The sequence below is a fragment of the Eumetopias jubatus genome, unplaced genomic scaffold (assembly GCF_037043125.1).
Source record: "Eumetopias jubatus isolate StellerSeaLion01/CBP00866 unplaced genomic scaffold, mEumJub1_p1.0 scaffold_7, whole genome shotgun sequence".
NCBI classification, from domain to species: Eukaryota; Metazoa; Chordata; class Mammalia; order Carnivora; family Otariidae; genus Eumetopias; species Eumetopias jubatus.
The window spans coordinates 63,085,215-63,104,755 of NW_028274813.1; the positions used below are offsets into that span (position 1 = coordinate 63,085,215).

Genomic DNA, 19,541 nt, shown 5'->3' on the forward strand with positions numbered 1-19,541 from the left:
CACCCTGCCTTACCTCGTTTCAAGGCTGGCTGTGTTTTCTTTCCACAGAGTGAAATTTCAGAAGGAGCAGAAGCCAAATGCTTAAAATGAATGATCAACTTACGATTCGTATGAATCTATTCTTCCATGCTGCTCTGCTTAAAAATAGCATCATAAATGCACATCTGCAAAGACGGTGCAACCCCCCTTTCCTGAATTGTACAAATTATTAGAGTCGTTGACAAAAGATTTTTTTTGTTTAGGGGTTGGTCTGGGCACTCTCTTTGGCAGACTGCCACTTTTCTCGCAGTAGAAATATTGCTTGTAGAAAGCCACATTGTACTGAACAGCTGTTCTGCTAAAACATTGAGCTAGCAACCCAAGAAATGACTGACTTCCCATGTGAAGCAAAGCTGTTCCTTCCCTTTGTGCTCATTTAAATGAAAGTACAAAACATTTTCTTCCACGCCGTCTAGTCTTCCCTCCCAATTACGGGCTTTGGTGGGAGGTGTGTGAGCCAGGAGCCAAGAGAAGCAATCGATTCTCCCATCATTGTCCCCGTGGTGTGCTGGAACTTCAGCCATTCTACCGTGAGCTTCCTGGGACAGCCGCTTCTCATCTGATCTGATCCTTTCTATATTCATGCCTCTGATGCTGGGCGGTTTTATGCAACCTATATCCATTAGGATTGTGAGATTTAAAAACACACCTCATTCCATCCTTTCCTCCATCTCTGTGAAATGCTAAGATACTAGAAGATGACATTTGATTAAGCTCTTGGTTTGTAAGTGTGGTATGTGATTCATGCTCCTGGTTGTTTGAAATTATCGTCAGATAATAGCAATACACACAAGTGTTCTGTGTCCTACGTGCCATTTGGGTATTCTGTTTAAAATACTCTTCTGAAAAGAAAAACCTTCATAAGCTTACTTGACATCTCAGTGATCACGATTCTCATTAAATGTCACCATGTTTACGGCAGTAACTATATTTATGTATAACAGATTATCCAACATTTTGCTTAAACCTCTCTCAACATGAATAACACCTCGCCTTATTATTTTGTGAGCATGTGTGTCACTCCTGTTAGATTATAAACTCCTAGAGGGTTCAGTTGCTTTCCTTCTTTGCATTCCACACACAGCCTAGTGAGTCTTGCAATGTAATAAGCACTCGAAGACCTAGAGCAGAAACAGGTGATAAAATGAAAGAGAAATAGGACTCATTCCTGATCTCTAACGACAACAACAACAAAATGTTACCCTAAAACCTAAGGATTTATATAATAAGATTATATCCTATAAAACCAAAATTCTGAGGGAAGTATCAATTATATCCACTGTTTCAATGGGTCAGCCTTTCATTTCAGATACAGCCCATTTTAAAAATGCTTTTGTCTTTTTATCTCAGTGAAATAGCCACCTATTAAAAATTTATCTCATCAATCTTTAGATCTCATTATTTTAAGCATTAGCATAACATTAAGTTGCCTTAATATCCCCAAATCACCTGTGTATTTTAAGCAACACTCTCGATTTCCTCTGCTCCGTCATAGGATACAAGTGAAGACTTCTGACATGTTAGAATCTCAAACTGTATTTTTAAATAAATGTTGTGGGCTGACCATCTCTTCCTCCTGATTAACATCATTTCAGAAATACAATCTTACCAAGCAAAACAAAACAAAAATACAGGTTAGCTCTGACATGAGAAAAATCCTAAAAAGGGCTCCTAACATGCCTTTGTTAGTTTCTAAACTTAAGCCTCGCAATAAAATCTAGGCTCACTGCAGTATAAGACCAGCTGAATTCTCAAGTCCAACTACCCCATTTTCTAGGCAAACTGAGGCCAAAGAAATGTCACTTGTTCACAGTCATGGAGATTTGAACTTGGAAGCGCCCAACTGTGCTGGCCAAGAACATACTATTAGTAAGGCTCTGAAGGCTTACTGAAATGATACAGAGTATCAGTTTCTATGGCATTCACACATTTTGCTGGCTCCACTGACCTTGTTTACATGCACCGTACCTTTGTTATAGGCTGTCAGAATTCCCTACAAGAGTCCCTTTCTCTCATCTCTGTAAACTTTTCCAGAAGATGTTTGTATGGCAAAACATGTAGTGACTCACAACCGAAAGCTTCAGTCTGATTGCCTGCTGGATGTAAATCCCACAATAGCATAGGCTGAACAACTTGACCCAGACTTTTCTGCAACTTTGGGAGTTCAGTGTCCGTAGGAGAGACAATGAAGGGCACGTTAGGTCGGGTATCAACTAAGAAAACATCGCTGCACTGCTTTACAAAAGGTCCTGTGTATGCCCAGAGTGAGGCTTACCTGCATCTGCATCCTCATTTTCTGTCACAGCTAGCTAGAACGTGCTGCATTTTACACATTTTGTTATGCGATCTTCATGTCTCTTTTCAAAATAGAAAATGATAGCAATTTCGCTTTTATGCTAAAATTCTTGTAAAAACCTGGATACTATTCATCTATTTTTATTGAAGAAAGCCAATATTTTAAAGTATTTATATAAAACCCAAACTGTGTACACAGTCTGTTTTCATCATCAGTGCTGATATTCAACACAGCCTTATTTCCCAAACTGTAAAATTATATATGAGTGATGTGCTTTAATTACAAAACACTACTGAAAAATATATTTTTAAGTCTCTTTAGAGCTTTGGGAAGTGAGGATGAGAAACCCACGAATTTTAATTTCCTCCACTACTTGGTTCAGTACTATTCACCCTTTGAGCACTCACCCAACACCCTGTGATTGACAGTCTCAAGGGACAATGGCCGAAGAGCACAACAGTATTTCTTAATGACTACCCTTTAGTACTTCAGTAACCTCGTCTCTTTAGTAAGTGGTCGAAATGAGACGATTCTGTATAGTCTAGTCATATTTTTCCATTTTAGGTACATGCAGTTTTGGAACTAGGTTCAATTCTACCTGCAAATAACTAATTCCAAACTTATTCATTCTAACGTTCATAATAATGTTGGATTTCTTATATCCAAATCCCAAATTTCTTATTTCTAATGATTTCTGTCATGATGGTTATAGCCATATCACACCTTAAGCCCCCATTTGAATCAGAAGGACACCTAATATATTATGTGGGGAAATCAATCAAAACAATTATTTAATTGAACTGGCCAGTTGTTGATTAGTCATGTCAAAAGGGCTGAACAACAGTCCTGAGTAGACAAAGCTTTGATTATGTTGCTCTTTAATAAGATCCTTCATCTACAGAAGACTAAGCCACTGACTTAGTAGGACTGTCGCTTAGGTTTTCAGCAATACACACCATGTAGAGAACAGTACACACCCATGGAAACCTAGGAAATTACTCACCACCACGCCCCTGGCTGGCATACAATTTGGTTATCCTGGCTATCACAGTAAGTAAGTAGATTACACGAACACACACTAGCTCTGAAGATAAAAACATAAGTTTTTCAGGAGGCATGTTACCCACCATTTATTATCATCAATACACTTTTAAAACAACTGCAAGGCTCAACACTTTACTACTAGTAATATGCTGCTTACCACGTGGGTTCTAAAAAAGTCCCTAATTCCCTTCCAGTGCTGAAGCTCTTCACAGGGCTTGGTAAACTACAGCGTGCAGGTCGAATCCATATTGCTATCTGTCTCTATACAACCCATAAAATAAGAATTAAAAAAAAATTTAAACGGTTACAAAAAACTCTTAAGGTTTCACGGTATGTCATAACTAGAGTTCAGCATTCACAAATAAAGTTTTATTGACATTCGGGCATACTCAGCTGCGCACAGGTGGTCTGTGGCTGCTCTTGCATTCTAACGGTAGGGCTCAGGAGCAGAGACTCCACGGCCCACAAAAGCCCAAGTACTTACCATCTGCTCCTTTCCAGAACACATTTCCCGACCCCCGTCCTAGAATCTGTTCACTAGTTTTTGTCTTGGCTCTCTAACTTCCCCTTCGGGGTGATCACTGGGCAGAGTGTGAAGACAGACAATATAACACTAGTTCTAACTTTCAGTGAAGAAAGGAGGGAGAATAACCAGGGCCGTACAACTGGGCTCATGTGACTCCTTATTGATGGGACGAGGTGGTTTATAAACTTTTTGAGAAAACTGTGTAAACAGCTTAATCAATGTTCTTTTCTTCCATATCCCGAATGATGACACTGCAGTTGTCAGTTAATCACATTTCTTAAGGAATAAGACCAGGAACGAAGCCCTAGAGAAGCATGAGCCTCTGAGCACTCAACAGCGACCAGGTGAAACAGCAGGAACCTGGGACAGAACACATTTCCATTTGGGTAGAGGTCTGTTTTTTTTTGCTTTGTTTTGTTTTGAAGATTTTATTTATTCATTTGAGACACAGAGATACAGAGAGAGAAAGAAAGAGAGAGCATGAGCAGGGAGAGAGGCAGAGGGAGAAGCAGGTTCCTCGCCGAGCCAGGACCCCGACATGGGGCTTGATCCCAGGACCCCGGGATCATGACCTGAGCAGAAGTCAGACGCTCAACCATGTGAGCCACCCAGGCGCCCTGAGGTCTGTTTTTATGTTTCTGTCATTAGAGTACATTATAGTGCTTTAAAAAAAAAAAAAAAAGAACCTTTTTATCTTGGAACAATTTTAGATTCACAGAATAGTTGCAAAGTTAGGACAGAGAGCTCCAATACACCCTTCATGCAGTCTCCCCTAATTTTAGCATTTAATGCCTTAAATGATTTTTTTTTTTCATTGAATTGGGACTCCTTTGTCTTTGAATAGCCTCAAAATGTTTCATGAATTTGGATACAGTAACATTTGATCTGAAAAGGGCCGGTCTCTACACATGAGCCATGTATGTGCACACACGTCCATGTACAATACAAGTGGGGAAAGGCATGCCTACGGGCAGCTGGTGACCTGTGCGGAACTGAGAAAGGAAACGCTCTTTATTATGGAGGAAAGGTGCTGAATTGGAATTCCAGAGGTCCGAATCCTAGTTCCAAGTCTGTTACTGGCTTTGTTTATATCACTAAAGTTCTTTCTCTCTCAGTTTCCTCAACACAATCGCAGGGGGACTGAAACAGATGATCTGTACAATCTTTAAGCCCCACATTCTTTCGGCCTCCTTCTGCCCACGCACTGACATTTGCTGACATATTATGGACCCAGAAAGGGTGTGAAAAGCTGCAGTCAATCAGTATTCAAAGCCACATTAGTTTTACAGGTGGAGGTCACATGTTTATTAAGGCACAGCCAAGAGTTATGCACAGTATCAAGAAAGCTGTTTCTGAAAATTAAAGCCACAGTACAATTTCAATCATATAAAGCAGTCAGAGGTGACTCCTTCTTCGCTATACCCATGAAATATTGTTATCTGCAGAGCACTGAAACTATATATTGTGCTTTGCAAGAGGCGATAGGGCGAACAAAAACACGTTGAAGAAGTCCAGCCCTAAAGAACAGGGCACATAAACTTCAAAGTCTTAAATAAGTGAGTACAGTGTAGTAGAAGGCAATGCCATGACTAAAATATTACATTATCAACAACTGGTAGACTTCTTAAAATAAGTTGAATGTGACATGGAATGTAAGTATGTCCCCTGTGATTTTGCCAAGAGTAAAAAGCAAATCAAAAACATGTAAAGTTTTAGGTTCATATTTTGTCTATATCATATATCTGGCGCTTGGCTTGCTTACTTTAAAATTTCACTGTATGCTGTGTTATTTTCCTCTTTTTATTTATAATGATTGCGCGTATGCAAATCTTGATAATCAGCGGATAAAATCTGTTAAGAGAAGGAACTACATCATGTATTTTTGAGCCCAAAGCACCAGGGAGACGCGATACCTTCCTGTAAAGGGGAATTAAGTAAAAGAGAAGGAAAACAGAAATATTAGCAGAATAGAAGTTGGAGCACGTGGCTTTTGAAATTACTAATCAACAGCTTTAAAAAACCCCAACGGTCTCAGGAGAAGCTAATTTGAGACAAAATTTGCTAAATCCTTTCTAAAAAATTGGGGTTTGGGATTAGAGAGTCAGTAATCACTCAGACCAGAACCACTCCCAAAAGGAAACTTCAAAGGAGAAACTGAGGACCAGAGAGGCCTTTCTAACCTAGGTCATACTGTTTATTTAATTTTATCAAAAGCTCTCATTTTCCTTCTTTTCTCCCTCCCTCCTTCCCTTCCACTTTTATTTCTCAATAAATGGTAAATACTGCAAGGCCAGGACTATGCCTCATCCTTTCTCCATATGCCCCCACAACAGCCAGCAGAAAACAAAGACAAAATACTCGGCTACTGATCGAATAAACTTGAATTTATACACCCAAGACATGGGTTTCCTAAGACTATTGTTTTTAACTGCCAACTCCTTAGCCTGTACATTACATGAGAGAAAACGGGTGGCAGGAGAAGGCAGCTCATCGTGGGGCAGGGGGTACCACGCCTCCTAGCTCCTACTCCATACACTGTTTATTTTCCCTTCGGTTTCACACTATTCCTATTATTCTCCATTTTTCTTCCACCCTTCCTTTTTTGAACTCTTTTCTTTCTTCATCCCAGCCTATGACTTAGAGTCACCCACAGTTCTCGTCAGCTAATAGCTATCCCAAGATACAATGTGGTACTATGTAATTTAATTTAAAATAAACATGGCTAAATCCTTACTTTCCTGGGCCCTGTACGTGGAGATATAGACATGCATTAGATGTCCCAGACTGTTCCCTCAAGTAGCTCACAGTCTAAAGACAGAGATAGGTATAGTAAGAAATGAATTATGAATTGATACTAAAGCAAAAAAAGACTCTAACAGTAACCTATAGGAACAAATAATTAATGTTCTGGGGAAGGAGAGAAAATGTACCCAAGAAAGCGACATGTGAGCTGGGTTTTTAAAGATGAACAAGGATCCAGCAAAACCAAAAGAAAGAAAGGGGCATTCTGGTTAGTTGGTGGAATGTACAAAGGTACAAACTTATGGTTTGAGGTATTCAGTATCGCTAGCGACAAAGAAGATGACAGCAGACAGAGGAACACACTGATGAATCCCGACACAGAATGCAAAAGTACTTGCGCACTCTTTTGTCCACATTTCCAAAAGTCTCCACAAAAAATTCCAGAAGAAGTCTTCTGTCTTTTGCTCATCCCTCTTACACCTTTGCCTTCACCACGAAAAGAGCCTCTCCCAAATCTCTGCTGTCCCGACAGGGGGGACCTGAGCTGACCCCTGAGGAAGGAGGCAAGCCCAGACAGAGCTGTGGCAAGAAGTAAACCACCCAGCTCAGCTCAGCCTCAATCTGCCCACCCCCAGAAAGATCCGGAGCAACCCGAGGAGTCAAAGCCTTGCGGCTTGCTGCTGAGATAGGCTGACGGCTTGCTGCCCTGGCACCGGCTGACTAGCACACAAGAGAATGCACGTGTTGTCAGTCATCACGCTCCCAACCTGGCTTCCCCTGAATCAGCGTTTGGAGTTGAGGGTAGTTCTGGATGTGCAACAGTGCCAGGCGCACTGAAGGTAATGGTGACCAGTCCAACTCTCTGACAGGGGCGTGTGACAGGAAACTAGCAGTGCCCTTCCAGGCTTCATGCTGAATGTGGACCAGACCCCTCTGTAGAGAGCGAAGCTTCTCCTGAGAAAATAAAGAACTGCACAGAATTACAGTCTCAGAGAAGTACCCTGCCACCACCAAGTCCACATTTGTCGGAAAGCCCTTCATGCCCAAGCTCTAGAGATGACAATCCTAGGGAAGCGTGGCGATATAAAGGCTTGTCCTGTCATGACGTAAATATAATAAAGTAAAAGGCCAGTTCTTCAAGGAACTTCCTTCAGAAGTCATAACTTAACTAGAGAGCTCTAAAAGGATAACAACATGTAATTAAAAAGCCCTCCTGGAAGCATACCTAAGAAAAGGCAATTATATCTCATCGTATTTCCGTATACTAGCAAAACCTGGCACTTGCTACCAAAATAAACAGGTGAGAACATTGGCAGCTCAGCTTTTGGTTGGCCTCGTTTCCACTTGGTGCCACCCCTGACTTTGAAGATTTTATGTATGTATGTATGTACATACGTATGTATGTATGTATGTACGTACATACGTATGTACGTACGTACGTGTGTACGTGCGTATGTATGTATGTATGTATGTATTTGAGAGAGAAAGAGGAGAGACCATGAGTGGGGGGAGGATCAGAGAGAGAGGGGGAGAAGCAGACTCCATACTGAGCACAGAGCCTGATTCAGGGACTTGAACCCACGACCCTGTGATCACAACCTGAGCCCAAACCAAGATTTGGACACTGAACCGACTGAGCCACCCAGGCTCCCCATGGTGCCACCCCTGACTTTATTTATTTTTATTTTTTTAAAGATTTTTTTTTATTATTATTCACTGAGACACAGAGACACACAGAGAGAGAGAGCAGAGAGCATGAGCAGGGGGAGAGGCAGAAGGAGGGGGAGAAGCAGACTCCCTGCTGAGCCAGGAGCCCGACGTGGGGCTCCATCCCAGGACCCTGGGATCATGACCTGAGCCAAAGGCAGACACTTAACGACTGGAACCACCCAGGTGCCTCCCACCCCTGACTTTAGATCGAGGTAAGTGAAACTGGAGACTACAGCAGGGAGTTGGGCCCCCAGTCTACTGAAGGTGGCAGAGGCAAGAATAGGAACCAAATAAGAATCAAGTAGCTGTCTTTTATCCTGCTCTCCTACCCCTATGGGAAAGCTTTTGTTCAGAACCTAAGGGTTCAATCTGAGTACTACCATTTGCCTGTGTAAAAAGAAAGAATACCACAGGCTGGTGTACATGCTTGTGCACTGATTCTAAGATATTGCATTTCATGTGTTTTTTTTTTTTTTTTAATAATGAGGAGTGGGCCATTTGTCCCCAGGTATGAATGTCGGTTGGTAGAAGTAAATGTATGTCAGCACACAGTAAAATGCCGGAACAGGAACTGGAAGACCTCTGAGCTGCTTAGACCAAGAAGAAAAACCACGTAGACAGTCTTGGATTCTCTACCTTCTATGGTAACAGAACCATTTTTATAAAATGCTATCTAAGTTTGGGGAACAACCAGTATAGTAGTAATTCAGTGTTACTCTGAAAGATGTCCTATACTCAGTTGCTACACATGACTGTTTTAAACAGATCCCTGAAACATGATTGCTAAAGTAACAATCTGGTATTTGGCTACAGACAGATCATGCATTCCTCGAATAAAGACCTGCAGGTCTCTCCTCTCAGAAATATCTACCACTTTCGGGGCACCTGGGTGGCTCAGTCAGTTAAGAATCTGCCTTCGGCTCAGTTCATGATCCCAGGGTGCTAAGATCGAGCCCCACGTCGGGCTCCCTGCTCAGCGGAGAGCCTTACTTCTCCCTCTCCCTCTGCCTACTTGTGCTATCTTTCTGTCAAATAAATAAATAAAACCTCTTAAAAAAATAACTGCTCTTATTTAAAAAAAAAAGAAATATCTACCACTTCCTTTACAATAGGAGCCTTACAGAGTGAAGGAAAATTCTATGAAAATAGTAAAGTTCTTCCCTCATGTGTTCAGTCAATTTTAATCACCAGTTGTCTTGCAATATTTTTCAACGGTTTCCTTTGAAAGGCTAAAAATGTCTTATATTTTACATATCTTAGCATTGTTACCTGTCACACACATACACAAATTGTTGTTTAAAAGTTGAGATGCTTAAATTGAAACAAAACTTATGCTTACAGTGGTAAATATTCCTGGATTAATAGAGTTGTAGCAGATATACACCAAAAATTGACTGAAGTCTGTGATATTAAAAAGACAGAAAATTTATCTAGTTTTAGCAAATGTCAAATCAGCAGCTATTGCTTTTAAGATTAATAAAAGATATAATGGTTTCTAGATAGCCTCTAAATAGAGATTACTATGAATGGAGAAGTGATTTACCAACAGTCACCACAATGAGATTTCTTTAAAGGTTACAATCATCAGTTATTTAGCTGAAACACTGCTGAGAATTCCTGGTCATTTCTTGAATAATGCATAATGTTCATTGTAGATTTGATCTGTATTATAACAATACAGATATTTCTAAAATAATGGAAAAAACTATCTGTTACCTTCCAATTGCTTAACATATCATTTCCATGAAGTAATTGACTCAGGACACATTACACACTGTCACCTGAGTGTTCTTTCTGCAAGCATAACTTGTAATAATCTATACACAATGGGCATCACAAAACAAACTCATCAACCTTTATAGACTTTTAAGAAAAGATGTGATGAATACAGGGCAGAGCGAAGGACCTTTCTGAAGCAGTAAATTAAAATGATTAAGTTTCTATATAGTTGTGTGGGACAAATTTAAATTCAAGCTTTGAAATTTAATTATTAACATGAACAACTCATCACATTAAAAAAAAATTGCCTACAACATGTAAGTACTTTTCAAATAAATTTCCCAATGCCTTTAGGTTTATTCAAGAGACTGCTTGGAGAAGCACAAAGTATAATGTCCATTGTTTTATTGTTGGATTATGAACTGCACTACACATGATGCTGCAGGCTATTTATATAAGCTTGTTTATCCACATGAACTTCTTCAAGGGCACAACATAGAAGACCTTAATAAATTAAAATGAATTTCTTTTGATGTTGTTTCATGAATGTTTGATCAGAATAAGTAACAGGTTTGCCTTAAAGAATGGGAGGAGAGCAATAAAATACACATCTATTGTACGGGAGAACCAGCTTACAGAAAGTCCCCACAGCATTCCTAGCAACTTTAGAAAGCCACAGTCAACGGGAGAGAGTCACTATGCTTACACCTTCACTATCACCCGTTTATAGGAGTGGGAGTACACGTGTATCAAATTGGACGCTCTGCCATCATCTGCATGGAATTTTCAAAATAATCACATTGGTTATCTCCTTCCAGCCTCCTAAATACCCATCTCAACCTTCCCATTTCTCTCACTGACATCACCATGTCCTTCCATGGACCGAAATGCTCATGACAGCGGAGATCGTATTTTATCTTTTGTGTCCATCTTTATCATAAATATAGAGTTTAACTGATTTACCACAAAGTAAAAATGATTTATCAGTCCTAATCAAAACTGAGAGGATCCTGACCTGGAATGTTCGATAAAGGATGCAAACCAAATATCATTTCTAGAAACAATATGATGTCCTAGAGCACTGAACAGAGAGGCAAGACAATGGATTCTCGTTTTAAATCTAATACTTGACTTTAAACTGTTTCTAGGTCATTTCCCTTGTCTGTAAATGAGGGCATGGTTCTACATGAGCTAGAATTTTACATCTCTAAAAGGTCAGGATTCTAAAAGTTAGCAGGGTTATCACCCCACAGAAGAACGGACAAACCACGGAACCATTTTTCTACTTTGGTAATCACCGCTATCAAGACAGCCTATCAACTGCCCACCCCTTTAAATTAAAAAAAAAATGGAAATAAAAGGTAACTGCGCTAAACAGGTTAAGCCAAGTCCAGTCCCTCAATCAATGCATTTCAAAGTGAGACCCAAGGATCTATTTTGCACATTCTGTGACTTCTGACCTGTTACACCTACCTTCATCATTTTGTATGATTTGAAATAAACATGATGACAGTCTACTGAATAAACTCTTATGGATACAACATACTAAGATTATATTCACATCTTTAACTCGGGAAAATCTGCTACAACTTTAGTGTCTGGAACATAGATTGGTACATTACCAACTTGACAGCTCCATTTTTAAGGGCAGAAGGGTTGTAAAAGGGCAGCATGAGTGTGACTTGGTTTATTTGTACTTTGCTACCTTATACCGACATCCTGCCCTTAAGAACTAACTCTGCTGTATATTCTTCTCAACCTCTCAGTGTCATTCTTCTGCTCCAGAGCAAGAATCTGTGAACTATGGCTTGCAGGACAAGTCTGGTGGCAGTTGCCTGTTTTGCGAAGTATGGTTTTATGGGAACACAGCCACACCCTGTTGTTTACATATTGTCTATGGCTGATTTCATGCTACAGGGGCAGAGTTGAGAGACTCTCAAAGCCTCCAACAGTTCGTAGATAGCCCATTTAGGAAAATGTTTGCCCTGCTCTAGAGGGAAATAACCTGTTACAATTTAAATTCTAATTTTCCTTCTCTCATAAGCCTAAGGAACACAGCTTGTAAGTACCCATGTAGAGATATGAACAGATTCACACATGCACATATATGTGATTATACCTCTTAGCTCTCAATTGTAAATAGTCACTGCTTTTGATCCCTCATTTTAATTTGAATCCTCTAAGAGGTTACAGCTCCCCACCAGAACCCATTTCTCCAATAGCCAGGAGTACCGGGACTTCAAAGGTAGTTGTCAAGGTGTAATCACTTTACTAAAGTACCTAATTCCTTCCCCCAGAATTGCCTAGAAGTTTGCCAAATGCCCAGCTTTATGTCCACCAAGGATCTAGATACAAGGTCAGAGCACAAGAAATTAGCAGATCCCTTAAAGTCTAATGCCCTGAATAACACACCATTAAAGAAAGAAAATCAATGGCCAATGCTAATATACATCAACAAACATATGCATGCATATTAATATGCTAAACATGCTATAAATTACTAGAAGTTTCACTACACAAAAGAAAATACCTCTCTTATGTATTAGAGTGAAGAAGACCTAAAAACCTTTAATTAATAAGTTTTAAGAATGCACCAAGGATTTGGAGGACAAATATATGTTTATATTCAAACAGTTTTTAGGCAATAGGTATGGAGACTTGAAAAATTAATAAGTGAATTGTTTATCAGTCAGTAAAATCATTATTCAAAATGCCTACTACAGTTGGACTCTGCTCCCTTCCTCTCTTTAGTTACTAAAGACAGAAAATATTAGTTCCATCCTTTAAAAAAAATCCTTATACTCCACCCATCAACAATAATTTGCATGTATTAGCATAACACAAATTAAACCCAAGAAGCACTTTAATGTTAAGTCATCTCATTCTCATTTTTCTGAAACCTTATGTAAAGCTATAGAATATTTAGGCTGACAGACTTTTGGAAAATAAAAAATAAATAGAAGAGGTTTATTTCACCTTCACATGGTGTCTTTCTCATGCAGAGTTCAGATTTCCACATTTGTATCCCTTTAAAGGATTTGATATGCAGGAAAAGAAGAAAGGATGATGGTAAACATTTCATCTTAGAGACACCTACAGACCACCATATTCCAGAAGAAACAGGGGCTTAAAACTTACCTTTTACTGATGTGTTAGGTGGAGGGCCTTCCATTCGCAAGTTCCACGGAGGGTCCCCTTGGTTAGCAAAGTCCCTCATTTTCAGATAGCTAATGGTAAGTCGAATGATGGATGCCTTGTCAAGCTGGCTAGTGATGGCTGCCGGAAGAGGCAACAACTTGGCCAATTCATAGAACTCAAAATTTTCTTTTCCCCGGCGGGAGCGAGCAGCATCTCGGGATTTCTCCTTTCTCAGTGCTTGTAAACTGCAATCAAAGGATTGAAAAAGTGTTTGTTAGAATTTGTGCTTCTACATCAGATAGAAATTGTTTTATTTTTATTTCCTTTTCTCCCCAACAAAAATCTACCACAATCTTCTTCCAAATTCTAGGACCACAGTAAAATGAATTCTAGACAATGTCCACTAAAACCACAAATTCTACCCCTGGATTTAACATGCCACAAACTTATGTGCAGTGAAGAAAAAGAGTTTGCTTATTAGGTTTTTTCCTCTATTTGGCCATGAATTGAGATATATTCTTTGTTGCTAAGACCTAAGATTTACAGGTGAAACTTGATGTTATCACTAGAAGCAATTGGGAAGATGAGGCTAGTCTTCATGTATCTATTCTCAGGCTAATGATTTTGTTCATTTCATTGTTATCACCACGGAATCTTAAGCCATCAAAAGCACCCATTTTTAAAAAATGTATTTCAGTTATCATCTTGTCCCCAAAGGTAAATAAACACCAACATTTTATTTGTTGATTCTGTGAACTGTGTTTATGTCTTCCAGCCCTCCATAAGGATCACGACCTTAAGTCAGATAAAGAAAACATCCCATTGAAAATGAAGATTTCAATGTAAATTTATAAATGTGTTGGTAATTGGTTGATAAAACTTTAATTCTTTATTAATGAATATACATTAGTAGATGGATAGGTTCTCTAAGATACTGGAGAATAAAATACATTGCCCAGAAAAGCCAAACTTTAAGATAAATTTAATGTTAAAAGATAAAGCCCTGTATGGGTTATTAAAAACTTATCAACATTACAGACATATTACTTCACAGAAGATTCAACAGGTGGGATCCAGCATTTTCTTTTAACTGTTCATGTGCACTTCCGTTTGAAGTTTGCTCACATTGCTGAGGGCAGAGTCTGGCACAACTGAAGTTGTATTTGAGCATCTGACAGAATTCCATCTATTCTGAATTGCTCTGTTTTATGTCTGACAAGAAATAAAACCCAAATCTGACCCTGATGATAAGTAATTGGGCAATATTTACAGTATCAAGGTGCTATTAAAATCATTTGTAAGTATCAATTTTATGGAATTCTGAAGACATTTTAAAAATCTGTGAATCTAGCTTTCTGGCTTCCCATTATAAAACAACAAGAAAGAGAGAAACAAGCAAGGAAGCAAGACCAGAGTAACAGATCAAAATGAGTTCAGCAATGTAGCTCCAGTCTCTATTAGTAGAATATGGACAATAACACTTCATTTGACATTACAGCATACCTGATGTTTTTCATGGTAGAAACATTGTATTCACTGCAGATACTTAGAATATCTTATTGAGTACCTACATAATTTAAGTAATTCCATCACACTCTGGTCAAATACTTGCTAAGCCAATATCCCAACCGGTTTCACTCTATTAGGAAAATATTCTACATTAGCTAACCTATTTCTCAGAACTAGAACAAGTTAATGTTATCATTTTCAGCATCATGGCAGTCTCAGATGACAAACCTTTGTCGCTTGATGTCTCGAGTGTTAACCTCAGGCAGAAACATCGCTAATTTACAAGGAAAAGGCATGTTAATGCCACTTATTTCCCAAAATCATGGCTGACCTTCATGCAATTTTATAAACAGTCAATTCTGGCTTGTTGAAAATTATGTAAATAAAGTGAGAGATACCTTAAAATCTGACAAAGTTTAAGTATAACCAGGCTCTAGGTTAACATAAGAACCATTCATATCCCTCCCTTTATATAGTAAAGGCAATCTGTCTAACACCATTTAGGTCAGCTGTGCCGAAAGAACTATGTCTGTCCTTTGACATGTTTTCTCTACCACTTGTAGAGGGCAGTGGTTCAAGTTCAGTGCTTTGCTCTCTTTGTGTTCTTATAATCAAATAGTACTCCAGAAGGTAGGCTAAACTTACAATTTTTGTTGTTGCTGCTGTTCAGTGAGTGAGTATGATGGAGCTCTAGAGCAGCGGTTATAAACTCAAGGGCTCCCCGGGTTAAGGCAGGGAATGTCAATGAGTGAAGAGGCCTGATGGCCACGGAGAGGACCTGGGGGACAACAGCTCAGGCAAAGGGACAGCATGCACAGTTTCAGCAGACGGCTATTCTAGAGGAAGGCACACATGCTGTGGCCAGATTTTCGGTGTCTCTTTCTAGAGAGCAAAATCTGAATTTTTATATGGCATTTCCAATTTTATGTTTTAATTTTAGATTAACTAATTAAAGTTTTAAAAAACAATGCAAGCCTAATAAAACATGTCATTTGGCCAATAAATGAGCAGGGATGCATTTTACAATGAGGTAAGAATTTGGGAGGACAATTTTGAAGGTAGCTTTACATGGATGTTATATGTAACTTTCCCTTTATATGTGTTGCTCAAAGAATCTCAAATGGGTTCGTTTGTTATCTAATTAACATTACCAATATTCATACTAGGAATTTCTCTGTTCAACTGAAGGAAGTAGATTAGGCCACTATTCTGAAATTGCTATTAATGCATAGGCTTATCAATAATTTAAGGGAAAAAAAAAACTAATTCTATGGGGAAGAAGGTAAGCAAAGCCCAAGATCACACAGAGCAATTCAATGGGCTCCAAGGGCTAGATAGAGGAGAAATGGCTTCCTATTTCCACTCCAGGAAGGCAAATACATGGACACTAATGCCTCTCTGTACCTTGCCGGACAACACTCTTGCCTAACCTAACTCTGACATTTGACTTATCTAAAATACCACTGGGCATGGGGCGCCTGGGTGGCTCAGTGGGTTAAGCCTCTGCCTTTAGCTCTGGTCATGATCTCAGTCCTGGGATCAAGCCCCACGTCGGGCTCCATGTTCAATGGGGAGCCTGATTCTCTGTCTGCCCCTCACCCCATTCTCGTGCTTGCGCTCTCTCTCAAATAAAATCCTTAAAAAATTAAAAAATAAAATAACTACCGGGCAGAACTTACTTCATGTGTTCCTGACCCACCTTCTTGTTGTTTTTCTCCATAATACCCCTGATTCCCATATCACAGCATTATATAGACACCACAGTTGAGAGGACTTTCAGAATAACAGCACTGTGTCTATAATAAGCAGTAACTGGTTTTGAGGGCAACAGCAATAAAATATAGTCAAAGGATTACAAAGGTTATACAGAAGCTGATGGAGGAGATTAAGCTAAAGACCTTATAACAATGACACAGATTATGGATTAATCTTATACCTGCTTTTGTGAAGTAGAGCCCAGTTCTAAGTAATTCTCAAACTGAATTGAGGACTACATTAAAACTTAAAATAAACTGTTTATTTGTAGATTCTGTCCTAAACCAAAAATTATCACTGTACTTCTAGAATACCAAAGAAAGAATGGAATGATTGCACATGAATAAAATGTAAAGTGCTGGGGTGCCTCGGTGGCTCAGCTGGTTAAGTGTCTGACTCTTGGTTTTGGCTGTCATGATCTCATCAGGCTTTTGAGATGGAACTCTGGGTCCCGCTTCTGCCCAGCAGGGAGTCCTCTTGAGATTCTCTCTCCCCCTCTGCGCTTTCCTTCATTTGCGCACACACACTCTTTCTCTAAAATAAATAAACATATTTTTTAAAAATGTTGTGGTGCTGATCTCTGCCACATAAAAAATGATTAAACCTCAGATTAACAATAAGTTACTCCCTGGGTCCAAACTTCCCACTGCTCTGATGTTCTTCCACCTGGTCTTTGGATAACTGGAAAAAAGAGACTCTTCTTTAATCCTCAGCAAATCAAAATTTTAAATCTCCCTGATGACAATATTATCATCCTCACCAATTACCACCACCAACAAAACAACAAAATCAACAATTTCAAAAGACACACACAAACACACATGTATTTTTTATTTATTTATAAATAAATCTACAAGTCATATGCAAAACTGTATATTTTGGGGAAGATAGTAAATGATATTCAGAATCTCCAAAGGGCTTCTTCACAACCAAAAGGGTAATGATCTAATATTAAGAATTTCCTTTCATAAAACTTATAAAGTTGTTTCCCCCACTCTTTCTGTCATTGATGTTGCCATAATTAACTCTCGTTAACAACCATCCCTGGTTAAAATAATATTAATGTATGTTTCTGCTTAAGACTTGGCAACAAATTTTACATGTTACTGAAGTTATACTTTTAAGCATAGATAATAAGCAATCAAAAAATACTAGTAATGAAGATTTAGGGGACAGTGCTTATTGAAAGTAATTCTTGTTTTCTTTAATTGAAATGATTTCAACTTCTTTTTAAAGATTTTTATTCATTTATTTGTCAGAAAGAGAGAGAACACAAGCAGGTGTAGCGACAGGCAGAGAAGCAGGCTCCCTGCTGAGCCAGGAGCCCGATGCGGACCTCAATCCCACATGACCTGAGCCAAAGGCAGACGCTTAACCAACTGAGCCACCCAGGCGTCCCTGAATGTAATTCTTTTAATCCTCTCATATATTTTAAGTTTCTTGGCAAGTTATATGTTTTGTGGAAAGAGTCCTGATGAAGGAATTACAAGACCCACTTGGTCTTTCATAGGTACGATATAGGCATAACAAATTTCAGCCTCAATTTCATCATCCTACAACATGAGGATGGCAAACCACTCTCTTGGGACCACTGCAATGGCTCATATGATAATTTCCATAGTAGTATATGGTAAATATGAAACAGTGAACTTCAAAAACAATTCTAGATTTTAAAAATTAACATAGTTTTTAAACTCTAAATGTGGTAGAGTCCACTTTAGAGTTTTACAACAAAGAAAAATTTTAAGAAGTTGGAAAGACTTAGGAATGTTGAAAATATAGTCAACCCATCCTTAAACTTTCTTGGAAGCCACAGGGGTTAGTAGGGTGGGTTCTGCAGCCAGATTGTGGGTATTCATACCATCATACAGTTACTAGCTTGGCAACCTTCTCTAGGTCTCTCAACCTCTTTAGGCCTTGATTTCCTCATCTGGAAAATGGACATGATTATAGTTCCTACTTCATAACATTCTTGAGAGTAACTGAGCTAATACATCTAAAGTGAAAAACGCCTGTCATATGGAAAACAGTATCTAAGTAATAACTATTATTATCATAATCATAAAACTTATTGGGGGGGGGAAGCCCAACTGTTTGAATCCTAGGGCCATATCCCCTCTTTCTCCATAATTCTTTGTAATTTTATTTGACCAGGCTTCTGTTATACCATCTTTCTTTTCCCCCCTGAGTCTAGGTAGAGTGTCTATAATTTTAAACACCTCTTTGCTTTCTTCATTCATCCTCTCAGACTCCCTTCTCTGTTGCCACTTATGGCCTTCACTTTAGTAAACTTAATTTCCCATGTAGTGACAGTAGAAATCAAACCAGGGAAATAAAATCAAATACCTATCTTTTACTTGGTGACAACCCTCAAATTGCCTATTTATTAAAGTCCTTTTGTGTTCTCTCAAATCATGATTATCACTTAAGTTCTGTTTGATGCCTCTCTCAGCATGTCTTCCACATTAGCAGAGGGTAGAGGTTAAATGCATGGATTGTGGAGACACAATGCCTGTATTTAAATCCTGGTTCTATTATTTAACTGATTATGTAGACTTGAGCAATTTATTTAATTTTCTCCCTCAGTTTCTTTCATCTGTGAAATGGGATGATAATACTATCTGCTTCAAAGGGTTCTTGTTGAAATTAAATTAAATGAGTTAATTTTTATAAAATATTTAAAATGGCGCCTGACACATAATAATACTATATATTAAATGAAAACCTAAACTTGCTTCACACTGATTGTTCTATGGTTTAAGGTCCACAATACTCATTTAAAATGTACACACTCTTTCACCAGTATGATTTCTAGTCACTGGTTCTGATAGATCACATTGCATACTTAAAGCAAAATAAAACTCCTTTATTACAAAGATATTCATTTTTCAGTATAGTCTTCCTTATGCCTAAAGTCTGTTGTGTACCACAGCTGTATTTAATGAGTTTCCAAATAAAACCTATTCCATTAATGAGTGATTAAAGGTTCATAAATCAATGGTTTTCTTACTAGGAGTAATAAGTGACCATTTTTTTAGTTCACTAAAGTAGAAAAAAATCTCA

The 19,541-nt window shown here is 38.7% G+C and overlaps 1 protein-coding gene across 5 annotated transcripts in view; it reads right to left on the reverse strand.

Annotated features, from left to right (window-relative positions):
- NPAS3 (neuronal PAS domain protein 3) overlaps positions 1 to 19,541 on the reverse strand; it is an 832,468-nt gene that overhangs the window by 562,018 nt on the left and 250,909 nt on the right. For 3 of the 5 annotated variants that reach the window (XM_088024646.1, XM_088024645.1, XM_088024644.1), the window contains one exon: positions 13,215 to 13,459. In XM_088024646.1, the coding sequence (XP_087880772.1) occupies positions 13,215 to 13,459 (245 nt within the window). Of the gene's footprint in view, positions 1 to 13,052; positions 13,104 to 13,214; positions 13,460 to 19,541 lie in introns of all 5 variants that reach the window. The other 2 variants (XM_088024643.1, XM_088024642.1) reach the window with 1 other exon arrangement.